This window comes from Megascapheus bottae, chromosome 1 (genome assembly GCF_031878675.1).
Source record: "Megascapheus bottae isolate mThoBot1 chromosome 1, mThoBot2.hap1, whole genome shotgun sequence".
Taxonomy (NCBI): domain Eukaryota; kingdom Metazoa; phylum Chordata; class Mammalia; order Rodentia; family Geomyidae; genus Megascapheus; species Megascapheus bottae.
In genome coordinates this window covers 48,181,876-48,204,640 of record NC_143509.1, presented here as the reverse complement: position 1 = coordinate 48,204,640, position 22,765 = coordinate 48,181,876, and the positions used below count along the sequence as shown (strand labels likewise).

Here is a 22,765-nt window from a genome sequence, read left to right as displayed (position 1 = left end):
AGAAATCACTTACACAATTTTCTTACTCATTATCAATTTCTTTTCCTTCTAAAATTTAAATATAATATTTCTAAATTTTAATATTATACGCTCTTGAGGTGATGTTCATTTTTCTTCAACCTTATTCTTTTTAAATTTTGAAGAATTTTTCATCTGCTTCAAATTTATTTAATATGGTCTTCTACTTCCTGTCATCTATAAAGCTCATATGGTAATCAAAGTTTTCAGTTATTGCATTTTTGTTGTGTATTTTTGCTTTCATTTCCTTTTAAACTTCTCTTGGCCCTTTATTTAGATTCTTCATATGACTAATATTAAGAGTACATTTTTCTTTTCCTTTGTCTTTTAAGATTATTAACCGTAACTCACATTAAATTTTTATTTGCTAAATAAAATATCAAGACTCTTTGAAATTCTTCACTTGTTAACTTTATTTTTTTCTCCTATGTAGTCATTTTAAAACAACGTGATGCTATACATTTACTGGATTATATTGTTTATCTTTTAAAATTATGGCTTTTGTCCAAGAAACAAGTTGATTTACTTTGCACCTCTACTAGCTTAGTTTTATGCTTTGTTAGGACATCTTACTGTAATGCCAACACTGTTTCTCAAGTTCCTCTAACTCGGTAGGCTTTAAGTCTTAAACTGTTTCTCTGGTATTATCAAAGCTGAGTTTTAAGCTTTAATAAGTAGGTATAATACAGGTCTGTAACAGGAGTCAGCAAACTATGGCCTGCAGGTCAAAGCCGGACAAACACCTGGTAATTTCATAATTAAAGCTTTATTAGAGCATAGTTACACCCATTCATTTATGAATTGTGTAGAGATGTTTTCATGCCACAAAAGCAGAGTTAAGTAAAAGTAGCAGAAATCGTATGACCCCTAGATTCCAATATATTTACTATCAATTTGTTTACAGAAAAGAATCTGCTAACCTCTCCTCCATTGCATGGTCTTTTCTGGTATCTCAGCTGAATTCTGAATGCTGAGATATTGACTAGATTTCCACACTCTGAGTTAGAGCTCCACTCTCTCTGAACTATTAAACCTTCAGTCCCTGTTCTCTCACACGCTTAATATTTAGTTACTAGTTAGCCTTCTCAAAGACTCTTTCTGAATATGAGAAACCCAGCCCTTAGACAGACACTGGCCTTGAAGATCATCCCTTAGACACAGACTCTGAAGTTCCTACCCAGCTCCTCTGCCTCCTTACAAGTGCCCCATCCTTATAGATCTCAGCAACGTGGGTGACAGTCCATTCTATTGTCTTCTGAAACTGTCAATCTCTGGAGTTCATACCTCTCTCTCATTGTTGAGACAATCATTGAGCACTTTCTGTAAGTATTCCTCTTCTAAAGAGAATTACAAGCCTCTCCAATTCTGGAAAACAGGGGCTTGGGGATAATCCTTCATGTTTTGTTTCTGATACTTGAGTGTTTTAATATGGTCACCAGATTAACTTCCCCTATTGTCACTTTATTTGTTTGTTTGTTTGTTTATTTTTTTGCCAGTCCTGGGCTTGAGCTCAGGGCCTGAGCCCTATCCTTGGACTTTCTCAAGGCTAGAACTCTACCACTTGAGCCTCAGCACAACTTCCAGCTTTTTTCTATGCATGTGGTACCAAGAAATCGAACCCCGGGTCTTCGTGCAAGCACTCTACCACTAGGCCAAACTCCCGGCCCCCCTATTGTCATTTTAAAGGATTAAATCCACTTTCTTTGCAAATGCATGCATCGATGAATTTACACTTAAAATAAACATGAGATACTCATATAATGGAGCTTGAGTTTAGAGTAATGTATCCTTCTTTTCCCAATTTCTTCAGCTGACTTTCTTCTGTGAGGCAACATCTCACAAGATAAATCAACTGATAGGTAATATTATACTCTATGCAATAATAATAATAATAATAAATTGTTTACCCATTTGATACCATTTATTAATATTAGCCTAATGTCCTTTACTCCTCACTCTTATTCCTCTCTCACAATAATGATACTGAAAACTCTCAATTTTATGGGTTTGGCTAAAATGTGTATGTCATGCTTACTTGTCATGCTCACCTTATTCTTTGTCCTTTATTACATAGAAGAAATATTAGCCAGAAATAATTATTTTTTACTAGTTGATGTTAGTTTTGTCCACTTATTCTTAGGGTGTTATACATGGTACTTGAATGATTACTTCCTTCTTAATCAAATAAAATATTAGGATAAAATTAGGGCCCTTTGTATTCTTTCTATAAATAAAAGAATCCCTAAGAAGTTATAAAAATAAATCGGGTAGGAAAAGGGGGAAAACCAGATGAGGGGCAGAGATGGAGGAGGGAAATAGGGACCAAGATATGAAAAAGGGTATCAATGTTTGTGAAGTAATGCACCTTCTATCTGGCAAATATCATGTAAACCTTTTACTAATTACAATAAAAAAAACTGGTTTATGATACTTATTAGATTGTCATCTTCAATAGTGCACTTAAATATATGAGTATGCATTTAGCATACTCACACTTTTTTAAAGGTTCTTTTCTATATATCTAGTGAATATAATGTAACCCTTCTATTAATTACAATAAAAATATATGAAAAAATAAATTTGATTCAATGGTATTCATCAGTTTCAAATCGGATCTGTGCTTACTAATATATTTCATAAATATGGCTGCAACAACTTTTAAAAATAACAGCAACCTAGTAGCTATTTGAAGAACTGGATTCCTTTGCTAAGAAAAACTGGTTTATCAGCAATTCCACTACTTGGCATTTACCCAACCATCCAGAAACAAGGGCATACTAAATCCACTAGCACAACAATGTTCATTGCAGCACTATTCACCATAGCAAAGATATGGAACCAACCTAGATGTCCCTCAGTTGATGAATGGATCAACAAGTTGTGGTATTTGTACACAATGGAATTCTATGCTGCTGTCAGAAAGAATGACATCGCCCCATTTGTTAGGAAATGGAAAGACTTAGAAAAAAATCATATTAAGTGAAGTAAGCCAGACTCAAAGGAACTTAGGCTCAATGGTTTCCCTCATTCGTCATAATCAGTAGAAACCTTGGGCTCTACTAGCAGAGATTTGCAATAGAGCAAAATCTTGATACATAAGGCCATATAGTATGAAGCTAATTGAAAGGACCTCCAGGATATTGAAACAGAAGCCATATAACGAATGATTGCTGTCCTTAATGTACTATGTTGTCTCTCATCTCCTTTGCTGTCCCTTGGTTATCTCATATTGTTATAGTATCTCACTTTGTTATCTGATATATTGAATTTATTTGTATTTGGTTATTTGAAATTTGATAGGGAAGGGGGGAAAACCAAGACGGGTGGGGGGTGTGGGGGGGAGGGTAATGGGTACCAAGACATGTGAAAGGGTATCAATGTATGTGAATTAATGCACCTTCTATCTGGCAAATATCATGTAAACCTTTTACTAATTACAATAAAAAAAACTGGTTTATGATACTTATTAGATTGTCATCTTCAATAGTGCACTTAAATATATGAGTATGCATTTAGCATACTCACACTTTTTTAAAGGTTCTTTTCTGGTTACATCTCACAGAAAAGAACCTAGGTTCAAATAACATGTTCATATACAGGAAGCTATAATTAAGTCAGAGTTGTACTTAAAATTAAAAATAAAAAAGGCAAGTCTTCAAAATAGAAGTGCTAATAAGACCTTAAATGAACTTTCCTAAATGTCTTGGCTGTAGAAATTAGCTGACTTTAATCTATAAAAAGAGCAATTAGGATATTAGATTACTTTCTGCTGCAAATAATATATATCCAAATAGAAGATATCTTTAAAGCATATTTTATCTTGACAGAGCAAAATGTCTGATTCTAGAATGAATAATTCAATAATATCACCAAGTTCTTCTCTTCTTTCTCTGATATGGTCAGCACATTTACATTTGACATGTCTCCTCTTAGTTTTAAGAAAATTACATGGCTGTCAATATGTCACCTTTTCTGTAAGCTATTTACAATCAAATACATAAGGAACGTTTACACAAAATATACCAAACCATGACCTAGTCCTATATACAACAGTTTAACAGGTACAAATATGATATCATATCATATCCAGCAGTGTTGACCATTGATTGTGATATTCCTTTGTTACTAGTTTCATTCTGATACATATTTAACAACTTGATCTCTGGTGGGTGAGTTCCTGAATTGTATTATTATGACAATTCTTGCTTCATGAATATTCACACAACAATCAATTTTAAAGTATGAAAGTGATGTCATTGAGCGCGGAGCAGACAAGAAAGTTTTGATTACAAATATCTTCATTTTACTATTAACTCTTTAAATGTCTTACAATAACAGTTTGTCATTATGGGGTATATGTCGACTCCCACACAACACTGTTTGGAGTTATCTTCTTTCCTTGATTACACTACAGCCTTACACTGTGTGCCCTCTTGTAAATCCCAGCTAAAGACTAAGATGTAGAAGGAAATGAGAATGTATCTAGTACCGAGTTTCACTAACAATTACATAAGATAAATGTTATTGCTGCATTCACTAAAAAAAAATGCAAGAAATATAATCATGTTATTTGAGCTGGGTGTGGTGACTCATTCCTGTAATACTAGCTAGTAAGGAGGCTGAAATCTGAGGATCGCAGTTCAAAGCCAGCCTGGGCACTAAAGACTGTGAGACTCTTCTCTCTAGAAAAGTGGAAGTGGTGCTGTGACTCAAGGGGTAAGGCAGTAGCCTTGAGCTGAAGAGCTCAGGGACAGCACCCAGGCTCAGAGTTCAAGTCCCAAGACTGCCCCCAACAAAACAATGATAATTATATTTTCTGGGTACAAAAATGAACAATGGCATGATATCACTAAAATACTCCTTTAAATTTAACTTAATTCTTTTCTAAACATCAAAAGGTTATACAATGGTCTATAATGTGTTGTCTATGAGTCCAGTGTTTCATTTTCCGTCATCATTTCCATTAACTGCCCTTCCCAACCATCTAGTCCCTCCCTTTCCTCTAGAATCATTTCACATTTCCCACTTCCTTTAACAGGTGCACTGAATGCTCTTGTATTAGTCTTCTGTTCTTTTTTCCCCTAAAATATCTTATAAATTAAGAGGGAAAATCAACACAATAAGTCTTACTCTCATATTTTATGAATATTTCATATTCCTATGAAACTCAAAGTAGCATCTTCAATAAGATATAGGACCAAAAGTTTTGAATCACTCAGACTCTGTTTCCTACAAGCAGTATATCACAAAGACATGACTTACCTCAACTAGAAAATATAGAGAAAATGCTGCATCATATTGACCATCATCTCCAATTGTAAAGTTTACTACTTTAAGTGAAAATGAAAATGTATGAGGGCTCACTGTTGTTAAAATGCTTGCTTGAGACACATATGAGGCCAAGACCCAAATTCTCACTGAAGGGGGGAAAATATTTATTTTTATCTTTGGAGAACGTTCTTCTGACCTTCATATCTCTTATTTATTATATAGGTTAATTTCATTCATTTGCTTTCTTAAAAATTATCCTCAAATAGTCGTATAAAGAGGTCATACCCTTAAGTTACCTGGTTTCAGTTCCCTATACGTACATGGAATAACATGACTGTATTCTCGCACCCTTCTCCTCTCCATCTACCTACCACCTTCCGCTTGAACTCACTCACCAAAACAGCTTCATAGTATTCATTTTAAGCTGTGAGTTACTTGTTTAAAGGAGGTACTCAATTGGAATTCAGCCCAGAAATACCCTACATCACTTACTTGCTCCCATTTTAATATGTTAATAATAATTATATAAAGACTCATGAAATGATAGGTCAATAATTCATTTTAGTTCTGTTGCAACTTAACTTTGTGGACTGACTACAAAGAAGAGCATGTCACCAAGTTAAGCTGAGATCCTATAAGATGCTTTAGTTTAGGATAATGTTTCGCTAAATCTATTCCTTTGTCTTTCATTGATAAAACACATTTTCTTTGACATAGACACCATGAGTCATGACATGAGTCTGAATTCCTTCCATAGATTACTCTTTCATTTTAGCTATGGCCACTATGACATAGAACTGAAAGCATTTAGTATTTTTCGTGGCACACATTAGTTAGGAGCATAAACTTTCCAGTCTCCAAAGACTGAATAATATAACTGAAGAAAGCAATTCAGTTCTCTGATATATTGCAGAAAAACTGTTGCTTTTTCAATTTTTCTTTCAGTTGTTATAAGATATTGGCAACAAATCAGGAAGCATCCTGTTATAGACAGAGGTAGCTCATTTCTTCTTACATTACATTCCAATAAGCTAAAAATCAGTTAAGAGTAATCACGTATACTTCTTTAATTTTTCCAAATTCTGTAAGTTTGTAAATAGATCTGTTTCAGCAATATTTCCTACTAGAAACAAGGATTGGAATTCACTACAGAATCTCTTTCAGGGCTATGGATTTAAGAATAGGATTTCCCTTCCGATGTTTACAGTGGAATACAAAGGCTAAAATCTGGCTTCTCTCGGCTGGTCCAATTAAAAACCTTTCCAGCTCACAAAGTTGAGCAAGAAATTACATTGAGGGCAGGTGACAATGGAAACTGAATTTCACAGCATGGAAAGATTGAGCTAGGAAATTTTATAGGGTAATCTGAGTGTGAGGAATCTGGGTACATCAGGAATTTCTAAATTGCTAAGTCATTATTGAACTCATGTAAGGTCTTTTACATTTGCTGCCTGCTTTCACTTCATTCTATTGGTCATTTCTTTTAGATACATTGATCTTTGTGACTGCCTTCATAGCATTGTCATATTGGAGAATGCACATCTCCCAGAGGTAGACATTGCTAACACATTTATTCTACAAAAAATATCAGTTGAGGGCTGGGAGTGGTAAGAGTGGTAAGAGTGCTTGCCTAGCATGCACGAAACCCTGGGTTCAATTCCTTGGTATCACATACATAGAAAAAGCTGGGAATGGTGCTGTAGCTCAAGTGATGAAGCTCTAGCCTTGAGAAAGCCCAAGGACAGTACTCAGGCCCTGAGTTCAAGCCCCAGGACTGGCAAAGAAAAAAAATTCATTTGAAACTTAGTCTTAAATTAACTTGTACAGAACAAATATATACACAAAACTCTTACTTCTCAGTAAATTTTTGAAATAGCAAGATGACATCTTTAAATAACCCAATATTTAAGCCAGTAAACAAAAGTCATTTAATCTAGTATTAAACTGATTTTATATTTCTCTTGCATATGGAGGAAATATGTCTTCTTTCACATTTCATTCACATGTAACAATCCAAACCTTACATTGTACCATTAGATCCTTCATGTTGGTGCCATAGAAAGATGGCAACTTTTCTTAAGTTCAGTAGCAGCATTCTTTTCCTTAAGTAAATATTTCTGTCCATATATTTAGCAGAATACTTCAAGTGGTTTCATATTGCCAAACATTTTGCTGGCAAATGGGGCATACACATTTCTAGCTTTAGCAAATAACTATGACCAAAAAAAAAAAAACAATTTTGCTTAACATTACAGTTCATTGAAGTTTGACTTCATATACTGTGGCTTCATCTACACTTTAATAAGACACTGGGAAAATTGATTTATTTAAATACAATGATTAACAAAAGAGTAATAAACATGTAACATGACTTGAAACACACCTACTTATTTTGATTAAATCAATTTAATGTATCAGATAACTCAACTGACTAGAATTTTAGGAGGATTATACAAGGAGACATACAGTAAAAATAACTTGAAAGCTGAAGGGAGATTGTTTTCTCTTGACCAGCAAATTGAAAGTATAACAGATCTTCTGAGTCAGAACAATCTCAAGCCAAAACCAAAATACAGTTTATTGATACCTATATTAATTTATCAAAAGGAAGAATGTGTGTGTCACACCAGTGACACACATTAGGAGAGAAGAAACTAAAAGAGAAATATATTATGACTATAGGACCTCCAGTTTTGTTGTGGCATATGTATGTGCCACACCAGAATATATGTATCTCTATGATCTCTTAATGGATATTTCTTTACAACATTAGTTATAAGGAAATAAATATGCTACACTTTCAAATTACTTAGGTATCCAGTTCTCTGTCATGCCATATTTAATCCACAACATTTGGAGTCTAGTTTGTTGTGACCCCTACAAAATGTCTACAGGAAGTCTAAAAGCTTATTTGAGACAACAGTATTTCTATAAGAAACAATGTGCTGTCTTTCAATTTCTGAGTGTTCCATTAAACAAGAAATTGGCCTTGTACTGACACATTGGGCTTCTAAACTTTCAAGATGGAAGGCTAACTTTGGATTGACAAGTATTCACTCATTTAGCATAATGATCTCTCTATCTCTCTCAACAGATAATACCCAGATCCAGGATAAGGTTTATCTTCACGATGCTCAAGAATTTTCTTGGTGAATATTGACATTTTTCTCTCACCCTACCACACTTTATTGCCTTAAAACATGAGCATCAACTCTCATACAAAATAAGAGCCAGTAGATGTGGTCCTGGTAATCTATTCACCACCCAACACCCAGCTAGTGATTTTTTCAAATACAAGATAAAAAAAAATCCCTTATAAGGGAAAAATAAATGCTAACTTCTTCTTACCATAATCTTGCTCCCTTAGAATTGTCCTTATCTCCTATCTCTCTCTGTTCTATGCACTCTGAGCTCCTCATATTCCCTATCTGAAATGTGCTTTCCTTACCAAGTTATAGCCTCACTGTTTTCAGATCCATGTCCAAAAGTCAAAGTTCACTTGTCTCACAGCCTTGTTAGAAAATCATCACATACCACACAGCACTCTTTCTAATGCTGTCATTATCTCTATAGATCTCTTGCTTTGCTTCATTTTTATTCAGATATCCATCTCTACTCAAAATATTATGTGATTCTAGGCAGAATGAATGTATAGTTCTAATGCATGATGTTAGTTCTTCCAAAGCAGCATGAAAGGTCTTTCTATTTCCTTACAACTTCCACATTTTCCTTTCTCAAATTTTTAAACTTTTCACAGGAGAATTCCTTCACATCTTCAGTTAATTTCTGGGTGTTTGGTTTTTGAGACTATTGCAAATGGGCATGCTTTCCTGATTTCATTCTTGACATTCTCATTGCTGACATACAGAAAAGCTGCTGATTTTTGTGAGTTGACTTTTATACCCTGCAACTTTGCTAAAAATTAAAATCTGTTCTAGTAGCTTGGGAGAGGAATCTATAGATCCCTTGAAGTTCAGGGTTATAGACTCATTATATAAGTCACAAAATTTAGAAAAGTAAGGGTTGGTGTGGGCTGACACTGTTCAGCTTGCATTGTATTCATTAACTACTTCGTTAAATGTAGTATTTCTAAAAGATAATAAACTACTGAAAGATAGCAAAATATGCTAAAAGATAATACTAAAAATAAAAATTTTAAACTACTAAGAATAATAATTAAAAACTAATAGAATTAGAATGTAGCTTATAAGTAATTTATACTATATGTATATAACTATATTTATGGAAGATTTTTTTGGTCTAAGTTTACAATTTTGAAATAAAAATGACAAAAAATCTGCAAAATAAAAAATAAAGCAAAAATTGCTTGGCAATAATTATAAGCATGGGCAATAAAGCAATGCAATTATGTGATAGTTTTTGCTCGCTACTGCCTAGAAGATAGTCTGACACATAAATTGTATTTAAAACTGTTTAAATGAACAGTAATAATAAATAATTGTCTAACAACCAAGTTTTGTTGGTTAGATTTCTGGAATGTAATTCTGATGTTGACATTAGTTAGGTCCTTGAGCAAATCATTGCTTCTCTATCCTTTATTTTATCTAAACAAGAAAAAAAAATCTCTGAGTTTTAACTACTCTATATGAAAAAAAACTTTACATGACAAAACCTGAACAATTACAAGTAATTTGCACAAAGGTGATCTGTAAACTTACTAATAGGATAGGTGAATGATTAAGAAAACTAAACTCTGTGCCATATTCACGCTAAAACCAGATTCTCCTCCTAAATTGCCATGTGCTATGGAGTCAGTTACCATATGTTTTTAATTTTCATTTTCTGAGTAAAAGGGAGTTTCTTTCAGGATATAATAATTGGATGAATGATTTTCACCATGGTAATTAATATGTGTATTTATTATCATTTAGTCAAATTAACGTCACCTAGTGTTTTATTCCTTGGTCCCCTTACCATAATTTGGTATTTGAGTGAAGACTTACAATGTTTTGGGCATAACCCATCAAAAAATAGACCAGAATCAAAGAATATCATTATCAGCTTAAGATTTTATATTGAAGCATTTTGTCAGTAGTAGAAATTGCTCATTTTATTTTTGTAGTGAGCTGGCCTAATTTCTAGATCAAGTATCAGTGAGTTTGACAATGCACAATAAGAAATGACAGTGAAAACAATAAAGACTTCCCGGGCAAAAATCTTTGATTCCTATGTGCATTGCACAGGTCAGTTTATGTGGAAAAGCTTTTAGTAAGTCTGCTCTATAATCAGTTGTGTGTAAATCATTGTGTGACCTGTTGAGTGTTTCCCACCCTTAATTTTGTGAAGATGTGTGTCCCCCAAAGCAAATGATAACCCCAAAATAAAGAAAAAATAATATCTTAACTAAATAGAATATTTTAGATGATTTCTTCAATGGAAATTGGGTAGCATTTTGGGAGGAAAAAAAGCCAGCATCCATAGTCCAGTGCTGACAAAGCATTCATAATTTTTACTCAAGAGCACACTTCTTGGAATCAAATCAGTGCAGACACCAAGGGTCTACGGTCTGAAGAAACTATCCACCTATAAACTGGCAAAGAACATTAGGATCTGCTTGCCTAAGCCTTTGGAGTTCTCAAAGGTGACAGAGTGCTAGAAATACTATTATTTACAGTCTGTTCCTGCTCAGTGAAAAGGATACACAAGATGATGTTGCCAAAAGTAGCATTAGTTATTTCACCTGACAATTTTATTTCAGGGTTTTCATTGGCTGAAGCTGAATGGCATTCTTCAGGTAATGACTGGAGAAGTCCATCCAGACCCAGGCTGCCCTTGGTTTCCAACAATATTCACACTGAAATCATTCTACATATTTTTAATAGCAATAAAAGCCATTTTATCAAAGAATAAATTATGAATCTAGTCAGAAGCCACCATAAGTCTCAAAAACAATAAAAATACTTTTCTTACTACTTCCATCTTCACCTTTATTTCCTAAGATTGATGTAATTTTTGCCAGTTCCGGGACTTGAACTCAGGGCCTGGGTGCTGTCCCAGGGCTTTATTTACTCAAGGCTAGCACTCTATCATTTGAACCACAGCACCACTTCCAGCTTTTTCTATTTCTGTGAGACTGAGGAAACGAGTCCAGGGCTTCATGCATGCTAGGCAAGCACTCTACCACTAAGCCATACACACGGTCCTCCTAAAATTCATTTCTCTGACTATCAGAAGGGAAATCCCAGATCAAGTTTCCATCATTTTTATATTTTCTGGTTGGGTTTGAACTTGATCTGCAACAATGTGTCATGGAAAGAAAATACATGTATGTCTATGTAGGTGTGTGTGTATATGTACACATGCGTGGAGGAGTTGGAGGATAAGAGAAAAGTATAGAATAAAAGCATTTTGATCAAATCAAACATTTATTTGTTACCTACTTAAAATGTATTCTACACAATATAAGACATAGAATATATGCAGATAGAATTAAATGATTAAATATTTAAATGAGTATGCCCTAAAAGAAGTAGGAAAGAAAGAAGAGAACACAGTATTTGTTAATGTAGGCAAAAGCTTCAATCATTCATTAAATTATTATGAGCAAAATGCCTACGCAATGCTCATAGGGAATACCAAACTGCACACAATGTTTCCCCCTAACCAGACACATAGTTAGGTTCTCAGATTTCTACTACACTAAATAGTTTGACTAGCTATAATAAAATACTGACCACTACCATGTGGCTTCTGGAACAGAAAGTGGAAACCCCAGGGCCTGGGGAATTACATCAAAGACAAGGAAAATACAAGAGATAATCCATTGACAGATATTTGGAGTACAAGTCTGAGGTACAAGCTTGAGGACCCCAGGAGATCAGCAAAGTCTGGCCATCATGGAGTTCTGAAAACAAGGGGTCAGATGAGCAATCTAGATTTCCCAGTGGTGAAACAGGGAGGCAGTTGGATATAGATACAGTTAGTGTACATTTCATTCAATTTTGTTTTCTATAACAAAACACCTAGTTCTGCATTAATGTAAAAGTATCTGATGCTGAAAGAGATAGATTTTAGCATTCTCTCTCTCTTTCTCTCTCTCTCTCTGTCTCTCTCTCTCTCTGTCTCTCTCTCTCTCTCTCTCTCTCACACACACACACACACACACACACACACACACAATGCAGGTATGATCGTTTCTAAGGCAAGGTATTTGTCTAACATATTTAAAATGTATTGTGTGTCTACTTTAAGAAAAGAAGGGTTTTTTTTTTGGCTTTTTTTTTTTTTTTTTGCCAGCCCTGGGGCTTAAACTCAGGGCCTGAGCACTGTCCTTGGGTTTTCTCAAGGCTAGATCTCTGCCACTTGAGCTACAATGCCACTTCCAGTTATTGTTTTTAGCAGTAGTAGGGTGGAACTAGGAGTGTCCTTGGCCTTTCACTAAGGCTAGGTTATATTAAGCACAGCACTTCTTGATCTATGATCGCTGGTCCTTCGACAGGGCTCCCCATCTCTCCAGTCTCAGAAAGAGCCCTTTCCTCAATTTGTTTAATTTTGATAGACATGATTGAATTTTATGACTGTATCCCCCTGTCCTCTCTTCCTTCATGAACACATTCCACTAGAAAACTATTGTATTATGCCCCAAATGAATCTTTAGAGCAGTGGAAATAGTAGAACTACTATTTCCACTGCTCTAAAGATTTCATTTGGGGGCATAATACAATAGTTTTCTAGTGGAATGTGTTCATGAAGGAAGAGAGGACAGGGGGATACAGTCATAAAATTCAATCATGTTCTTCAAAATTAAACAAATTGAGGGAAAGGGTGTGTGTTGGGAGAGATGGGGGAGAATGTCGAAGGAGCGACTGATCAAGAAGTGTTGCATTCATAAACTGCTTTGTTGAATGGCAATGCCTTTGTATAACTACTTAAAGATAAAAACAAAATTGTAAAAAAAAGTAAAATAAAGTATTTGAGCTGAAATCTTTAATAAAATTTTAAACAGAGTCTCCAAAGTGTTAGTTTGAACCAATTTAAAAGAAGTTTTTGAAATAAATTGCTACAAGTTTCCCCACAGAAAAATTCCTTGTTTTCAAAATTGAAGCCCTGTCTCTAAAGGCAATGTTATTCTAGTGAAGACTTTCATTTCGAGGTAGAAAAGAACTCTGCACAAATTTGGCTCATTAAGTTTCTACTAATAGAATAACCTGAAAGTATACATCTTCACCTAAACCTGATAATTTTTTCTCACTGCCACATTATGAAATTTGGAGGGATGAATTATCCATTTCATTGAACTTGTAAAGTATTCTTATCTAGAGTTTACTGAAAGCAAAAGCACTGAACATATAAAAGATTCTGCAGCATGTTGAAGGGAGTGACATTTCATCACAATGCTATGAATAACTACTTTGTTGAATGGCAAATCCTTGGCACACTACTGTAAAGATAATAAAAATATATAAAATATTTTAAAAGCCTTTATAGTAGGAAGAGCCTACTTCTTCTCCACCAACGGCTGACTATTCTGCTGTGGAGAGACCACGTACCATCAATGTCTTCATCCACAAAAATAAAAATTATAGTACTTAATACTTATAATCACTATTCTTAGGATGCTATCTAAATCTGTATGCGTTTTTTTTTTAATTAAAACAGGCATACCAATTCTCATATTAGAATTATTTTGAGTTGCATAGATTTAGTTGGGAAAGATCCTGTCAAGGAGAAAGTTGACACCTGTTGTTCAGAGAGCAAACATTTAACAAAAGTGAATAGAATAGAAATAGGTACTTTATTAGCATTTTTAAGTTTACAAGTGGGTACAGAATCATGGAAAAATTAGAAAGAAGGTAGGTGTCTTTACTGTAGTCTAAGGAATATGTTCTATTAAGTATGTAAAAAGTTAATGAACATAAAGATTGAACTATATTGATCCTCTGCTAGGACTACCCTAGACATATACTAATTATTACAAATGAGAGAAACTGTGGCGGCTGTGTTTCTTTGGGGGTCTGGTTTACTTCATATGACTGTGTAAAATGATGCTAATTGTAATGAACGCCAAGATATGGAAACAAGAGTGTTTTATTGTTGTAATTGTTTTTGATTTTATTATTAATGTACTGTTTGAAGTTCTTGTATTCCTTTGGTTACTAATGCCCTGTAGTCATTGTTTTTGATTCTGGTACCTATGTCTTTATCTATACATTTATCTGATTGGGGCAAGTAAGGGGAATGACGAAAATGGTGAAATAAGGACAAAGGATGAACCAATGTAACAGTGATACTCACAAGACACTAGGTTGTCTTAAAAGCAAAAGTCTTACAAGTAGATGTATAACTCAAGGTAGAGAGTCAGCACTGACTGAAAAAGCAAAAGGACAGATCCTAGGTTCTGAGTTCAAATCCACATGCCAGCATGTACAAACACAATCACACACACATACACACACACACACTCATGCATACACATGTGTGAGCACACAAAAATAAATACAAATAAATAAATAAAAATTCATATTGAGTAAGAATGAGGCTGAGATAAATTATGGCAAAATTCTACTTTGCATTTCTTCAATATAACAGATTTCTCTGACTTAACATTGGGATAATATTAATTTTGCTTTCAATTATGAGTGACTTCCCTAAGTTAAATAGCATTTAAATAGCATGTTTGCTGCCCAACTTGATAGATTGTTTCCTCAAGCAAAATAAAAGCAAAAGGCTATGGAAATTCACAGATGACAAAAAATTTTGAGTGTCTACTTTGTGTGTACCCAGGACATTACAATCTAATTCAAAGTATCTAAATTCATAATAGGAATGTTAGAACTGAGTGCGAGAATGAAAAGAATGAGAATAAACAAGAGAATGAAAGGATAATTAATTTTCTCCATCTAAATTACCCCCCCCACCAAATATTGTGGCTTAGGTAAAACACAAATATTAATAATTTTCATTTCCCAAACCTTGCCTAACCAATAAGTACAGATCACTCTGTCTTTTTTGCATCCTCTTTTAAATGGAACAAAGTGTCTTTCCCAGTCTGAGAAGCGCATAATTACACACAGGAGTCTTTGGACTTTGATCGTAATTACAATGTTTATCCATCCATCTCTTGTTGCTTGAGGACTATTCTTGGTGAGTTCTTTAAAGGAGGTAGAAACCCTGTCAGAACAAATTTGAGCTTCAAAACAGCTAGTCAGAAACTTGGCTTTCTTTGTTCTGAAACCAATTGAAATTTGCCACATTAATCTCCCAGTCCATTTGGCTTTTAAGTCAAAGTGAGCACATGAAGTCTCTGGAAAACTACATCTTCATCCGTGATTATCTCTGGCTACCTTTGGATGGTTTCTATTACGAAAGTGCATTTAAATTTGCTTGATTGTAGGTACTAGTTTTCAAAATTGAATGTACAAATAAGAGAATAATCTGGATTTCTTTTTTTCATTTTATTTTTTATTATCAAGGTAATGTATAGAGGGGGTTACAGTTACATCTCTAGGTAATAGGTGCCTTACTTCTAACACATTGATACTCCTTCTTATGTTTTTTTTTCCCCTCATTTCCTCTCACCCCCCTCCCAATCATCTTGTTCCCCCCTTCCTTTTTCTATTTCAAATAAACATATATACAATATACCAGGCAACAAAGTTAGATACAGTAACAATATGAGATTAATCAAAGGACAACAAAGGAATGAGAAATAACATAGTACATTATGAAAAACAATCACTCAAGATAAAGTTCTTGTTTCCATATCCTAGAGATCCTTTCATTTAGTCTCCTCCTATATGACCTTATGTATCTAGGTTTTGCAGTATTGTAATTCTCTGCTACAAAGTCCTAGGTGTGTACCAAATAATCTGTATTTCTGGATTAAAAAAATCCTGTTTTTTGTGTTTTTTGCTTTTATGACCAAGTTCTCAAAGGAAAGTATCCATCCTGAACCAATGACCAACAAAAGACCTTATAGCACCAAGGTCGAGAGGTGTTTCTCCAAAGTTCCATCAAAACTGTCAGATCCTAGTTGCCAACTATTGATAAAACATACTTCTCTCCATACTTGAGAAAATCGGAAATGAGAACATATATCTCTGCAGGTTGCTTGCTGTGGTTGGTTCTTTAGGCATTTTGAAACTTTATCTTAAATTGTCCTTAGTTCTCTATCACTTGAAACACAGGGCCACTTCTGTTTTTTCTGGTGGTTAATTGGAGATAAGAATCTCATGAATTTTCACACTGGGCTGGCTTTGAGCCATGGTTCCTAAGATCTCAGTCTCCTGAGTAGCTAGGATTATAGGCATGAGCCACCAGTATCAGGCTTAAAGCACTTTTTCTTAATCACATCTTATTCATACCATTAGAGCCTGTAGATAAATTGTGACAACATTCATTTATATCTAATGCTTTCTCTCCCCTTCCTTGCTTCTACTACTAAATATTAATAGTGAGACACAGCACAGCATGTTGGCACATTTCTTTTCATCAGTAGGAAAACATTTAATGCTCATTATGGAGCTGGTATGGAGAAACTCCTTATCCTCCATTAAGAGAAACTCCTTATCCTCCATTAGAAACTATAATATTGAGCCAAACATCAGTGACTCACACTTGTAATCCTAGCTACTCAGGAGTCTGAGATCTGAGGATCATGGTTCAAAGCTAGCTTGAACAGGAAAGTCCCCCCCAAAAAAGACTCATAGATATGTATACATTGCCTTACTTTCGTTCATTACCTTTACAGTAAAATTATCTTGGTATTTACTTTATCTAATTTACTTATTTATTGTAAAGGTGATGTAAGAACAGAATATAAAAAAAATGAAATCTAGGGGGAAAGACATCTCCAATTAACCACTAAAAAGACAGAAATAAAACTGTGGTTCAAGTGATAGGGCATTAGCCTTGACACTAAAAGCAAAAGGACAACATTAAAACCTTCAATTCAAACTCCAAGACCAACACACAAACATTCACAATCATACTACATCGTAATCAATTACTTTGGAAACTGGACTATATCACAATGCTACCACCTTTGGTGTATTTTATCATTTTTTCTTGTTATAATTCTGACAGGAAAATAAGTGATTAAAGATAACAGAACTAGTATGACTTAGCTGGGCATGGTAGCTCTAGCCTGCAATACTCAGGAGGATGAGATCTGAGAATCGCGTTTCAAAGCAAGCCTGAGCACTAAAGATTATGAGTCTCTTATCTCCAATTAACCATTAGAAAAAGGGAAGTGGGGCTGAGGTTCAAGTGGTAGGGCAGTAACCTTGAGCTGAAGAACTCAGGGACAGTGCCCAGGTCCACAGGTCAAGCCCCACGACCAACCAAAAAATAACATTACTCTCTGGAATCAGTAGTAGCTAGAAGTGTTTTTCTACCATTCAGCTTAAAAGGAAGAAAGGGTGAAGAATAGTTGTTCTATTCAAGAGTCTTGAATCTATGGCAAGGGCTTTTGACAGGACTGATAGCATTTAACACAAAGCTGAATCTGAACTTTTTTTTTCTGAGTTTCCATCTACTGCTGACATATTCCATTGGCTGAATACATCAGAAAAGCAGAAGTGTGAGGAACTGCTAATATATTCTGCAGAAGTGAGCTTGCTGAGGAACTAGAGAAAGTAGGATAATGGCAGACATGAAGCCATAAGTGGATGAAGCCTAATAAAGGGCTTAAACCTGTCTTTTAGAGAGAATAAGGCCCTATCAGGATCTTAACAAGGCCCCTATTTAGAAAGGACTATTAATTAAGTGGAACTTTAACTACTAAAGACATAAAATTCACAACAAATATGTAATCCGTGCAAGAAATACTTCTTACTCACATAATATTTTAGCTTTTTCTTGCTTCTTTTGAGTCTCTAACAAAAGGAATACAAAAGATTTACAATTGAATCAAATTATAATTAATGTTTACTTTTATTTTTTAGGCCTTGATAAGCACATTGTTTCTAAATTTAATCTTGATATTTTTATTATTATAGCTATTCATTTTTTGAAAAGATAATTTAAACTATTTTAATCCATCTCAGAATACGTTAGTTAAAAAAATTACACTTTACAAACTAGATAATGTTCTACAAGGGAATATATAATGATCCCTTATACCCTAAACCAACCAAAAGTTTGTTTCTAAAATGTTGAATGTTAGATTGATTTTAAGTATTAATTAAGAAAAGAAACCTTGGGCTGGGAGTTTGCCCTAGTGCTTGAGTGCTTGCCTAGCATGCATGAAGACCTGGGTTCAATTCCTTAATACCACATACATAGAAAAAAGCTGGAAGGTGGTGCTGAGGTTCAAATGGTAGCGCTCTAGCCTTGAGAAAAGTCCAAAGGACAGGGCTCAGGCCCTGAGTAAAGCTCAGGACTGGCCAAAAAAAAAAAAAAAAAAGGAAAGAAAGGAAGGAAAGAAGGAAAAAAAGAAAGAAAAAGGAAAAGAAACCACAAACACAATATACATCAGGTTTGGTTATAAAGAGATGATAACCAGTCTCATTGTCCTTATTTATTAATCTTGAATCATTTCACCATGCTTTGAGATTTTTTTTGTTAAAATTAAGATAATAGTTCATATCACAACACATAACCATTATGTCCTCATGTTTTTTCTTTACATAAATTGTCAGTATTATCAAAAGAATAATATATTAAGATCCATAGTTTCAACTGCCTTTTTTATTTTCAGAAAAGTTTTAGAAAGACTAAATTATTATCCAGAATACAAGCAACTGCATGCTATGTCAGGTGAGAAAAAAAAAAAGGACAAAAAGTCTTCCAAACCTCCAAAACAACCCGTGAAAGGAAGGATGAAATCTCATTTTCACCTGAATCATCAGCTTCTATGTATTTAAACTGGCTTTTTGGACATGAATATCCAGCAAGGATGAAAATAGTATGTTATTTTATTATATTTCATGTTGACTGGAAATTCATGAATTAAAGCAGCTTAGAGTTAAAAATACCAAGAAATCCTGCTTTCTAATTTTTGTTGTTGTCGTTGTTAAGAATCTCTTTCATGATTTCTTTTTAGAGACAAGGTCAAGAAAGATAAATTTAAGTATGTAGATGACTATGATCATGGAATGATTAAATTTGGTCTTTCTTAAAATAGATTTTGTAAACTGAGAACTACAAGGTTGCTTAGAAAAACGAAGTCAAATCCATTCACTCATTAAAAGCCAGAAAGAGAAATTTTCAATACATAGCTGTGTATAAATTCCTTATGGTACACTTTATTTATGCAGTAAGATGGATGGAATTATGCTAATTCAGTTCTTCCAGTTTATGAAAAATAATTAAAATATTTGTGAAAAATATATCTGCTATTAAGTATATATTTTGAAGGTTTAAATAAAGACACATTTTGGGAATCTTATCCTTTCTTTGCTCCTTCCTTCCTCCTCCCCAATTGCCCTGTCCCTCCCTTTTTTCTCTATCTCTATTTCTCTCTCTCTCTTTCTTTCTTTCTTTCTTTCTTCTTTTTTCTTTCCCTCCCTCCCTCCTTCCCTCCCTCCTTCCTTCCTTTTTCCCTGCTTTCTTTTCTTTGTTCCTTCCTTTTTCTTCTCTCTCTCTCTCTCTCTCTCTTCTCTCTCTCTCTCTCTCTCTCTCTCTCACTCTCTCTCTCTCTCTCTCTCTCTCTCTCTCTCTCTCTCTCTCTCTCTCTCTCTCTCTCTCTCTCTCTCTCTCTCTCTCTCTCTCTCTCTCTCTCTCTCTCTCTCTCCTCTCTCTCTCTCTCCTCTTCTCTCTCTCTCTCTCACTCTCTCTCTCTCTCTCTCTCTCCCCCTTTTGGATAGAAGTTCTCTACATACTTCAGGCTTTCCTTGAATTTTACTGTCTCTGCTCCAAAGTACTGAGATTACAGGTGTTTCTTACTGTGTCTCAGATTTTTACTCACTGGATTCACAGTGCCTTATACACAGAATATGTCAGTAGCAAACATTCTTTTTCGTTTCTCCAAATCATTTGATGATTAACTTTTTATTATAAATGAAAGGAATACAGTAGAGAGGAAAATAGCTCATTACATAAATGGATGCTTCCTGACTCTCCTGAGTTACAGTCCCAGCTCCACAAATACTCCTGGGTCTTCCTCAAAAGTGATACTCACTAGTATTACAGTTCAGGAAAGTTAGAGAAAATTTTAAACTAAAAAATCCCACCAGGCATAGTGGCTCATGCCTGTAATCCTAGCTACTCAGGAAGCTGAGATCTGAGGATCAAGGTTCAAAGCCAGCCTGGCACAAAAGAACCTGAGACTCTAATCTCCAATTAACACCCTACAAAATGGGAAATGGGCTTGGCTCAAGGGTAAGGCCGTAGCCTTGAGCTGAAGAGCTCTGGGGACAGTGCCCAGGCCGAGTTAAAACTCCATGATCCACAACAAAAACATAAAACAAAAAAACAAAAACAAAAAACCCTAATAATATCCAGAAATTTTTAATATGTTAAAAAGTAAAATATGAAACTGTGTTGACTTCACAAACTAGTAAATTGGGTTTCATATGAAACCCCAATTTCTTTATTAAATTATGCTTATGGGCTTCTGTCAGCCAGATCTAGAAATTCCTTCAGACGAAAATGTGCTAGTCAATAGAAAAATTTTTTCTATTGATTCTATTGTGGATGGAAGTATCTAATTAGGAAAGATTTCAAAGAAAAATATATTCCTCATGTCCATCGCAATTATATCCCTAGAAGTATAATTTATTAGTATAATGATTAGTATAATGTTGAGAACAAGAACATCTTTAGGGTAGCTTTTTATAACTTTTTAATCAATCCCCATTTCCAATTCCATTTAAATGTTGTTTCCACATCATCTAAACTCCAGGAAAACCATTCTCTCTCTGTCTCTCTCTCTGTCTCTCTGTCTCTGTCTCTCTCTCTGTCTCTCTGTCTCTCTCTGTCTCTCTCTGTCTCTCTCTCTCTCTCTCTCTCTCTCTCTGTCTGTCTGTCTCTCTCTCTGTCTAATATTGTTTATTGCAGATAGTAAGCTGGGAATCAAGGGCATCAATCACATTCCCTGTTTCAAATTTTGCACCACTCACAACCTTGCCTCCTTCTTCCCTTTCTTTCCTCTTCTTCCCTTTGTTTTCTGCTTGTCTTCCCCATTCCATTAGCTTTCATGGTTTACTTGTCCTTATATGCTTTCTCAAAAAGCTCACCAGCACAGTCCCAGGAAGAGAAATAGCATCTGCATAGCACTAAACACTAGTGTTATTACATGGTGGCAAATCATGCTAAAGAAAGTGGATCACCGGTCTTTTCCTAATCTGCTAGGCAATAGAAGAGTTACTGAGCTCCAGCCAGGGCCACTCGACCCCACTTCTAGTATGAAGTTCCAGTAGGCACAGGTGGCAAATGTCAGTTTAACCCCTTTCCATCCCTGCTGTTTTCCACACTCAGAAGAACTCTCTCATAAGTTGCATAAAGTACAAACTATTTGGTTATATTAACAACACACACTGTTCTGTGCGACTTTGAATAACTCTCATAACTCTATGACTGGAAAACACTGTTCATATTTCATTTACCAGTTTAAAAATAGCAAACTCTAATTTAAAACAGTCTCCCCTCACACACATACAGACACACACACACACACACACACACACGCACACACACACCACATATCATTCACTCTAATATTCCTTGTCAGTGCTGAGCAAATATTTCTTCTCGAAAACACAAATAAAAATCAGTAGAATCACAAGTTTCAAAAGTCAGATTTGTCAAAAGACGATGTTTGTTATTAAACAATTTTTTTCCAAAAGAAAATATTTCTTGGAGCTAAAAATGACAAGCCACCATCTGTTCTGTGTAACAATGGCTATTTTATCTACTTTAACACGCAAATCAGCATTATCCAGTGTTTATTTTGATTTGAGAGATTTTCCATAGATCATTGTATCTCTACCCAGTGCAATTTCTTCTGTGGGTGGATGCTGAGAAAAGCATCTAATAGATTTTTTCAATCCTACAGTATGGTAATAATAATAATAATAATACAATAATAATAATAATAATAAGTGATTTCAAACAGTTATCCAGAGATAACCACAATGAGAAATCTAGAAGAGAAGCTCATAGACCACTTTAAGTCTACCTAAAGTACAAAATAATATCCATGTGTTTAGTAAACAAGCAGGAGTTTCCTTTTTTAACCAGGCAGAAACATTCATCACATACAAGGTACTCCAATTAAGTTTTTATAGAAGTATGTCACACTTAAACTCACCGCTGGATGTAAGGGTCGGGGCAGTACTGTAGGGTAGCACACCGTGACGTTTCAAAATTCATTTCCTCCAACTCTCTTTGATATCAACAAGTGGAGAGCAATTATGTAAAACATACACATATACCTGTGTATAGATATATAGATATATGGCCAAGAGGTGGAAAGCAATAGGGTCAGATGCCATCAGACATAGAAGTTCAGATACTTCCCTTCCCTTGCCCCCCACCTCTCCCCACATATTTGCAAAGAGGCGGAGCCTTCTTC

The 22,765-nt window shown here is 34.8% G+C and overlaps 1 protein-coding gene across 4 annotated transcripts in view; it reads right to left on the bottom strand.

The window, feature by feature from the left end:
• Tp63 (tumor protein p63) overlaps nt 1–22,563 on the bottom strand; it is a 197,291-nt gene extending 174,728 nt beyond the window's left edge. For all 4 annotated transcript variants that reach the window (XM_090343805.1, XM_090343814.1, XM_090343823.1 and 1 more), the window contains exon 1: nt 22,502–22,563. In XM_090343805.1, coding sequence (XP_090199931.1) covers nt 22,502–22,563 — 62 coding nt within the window. The remainder of the gene's footprint in view (nt 1–22,501) is intronic.
• Nucleotides 22,564–22,765: the final 202 nt, after the last annotated feature.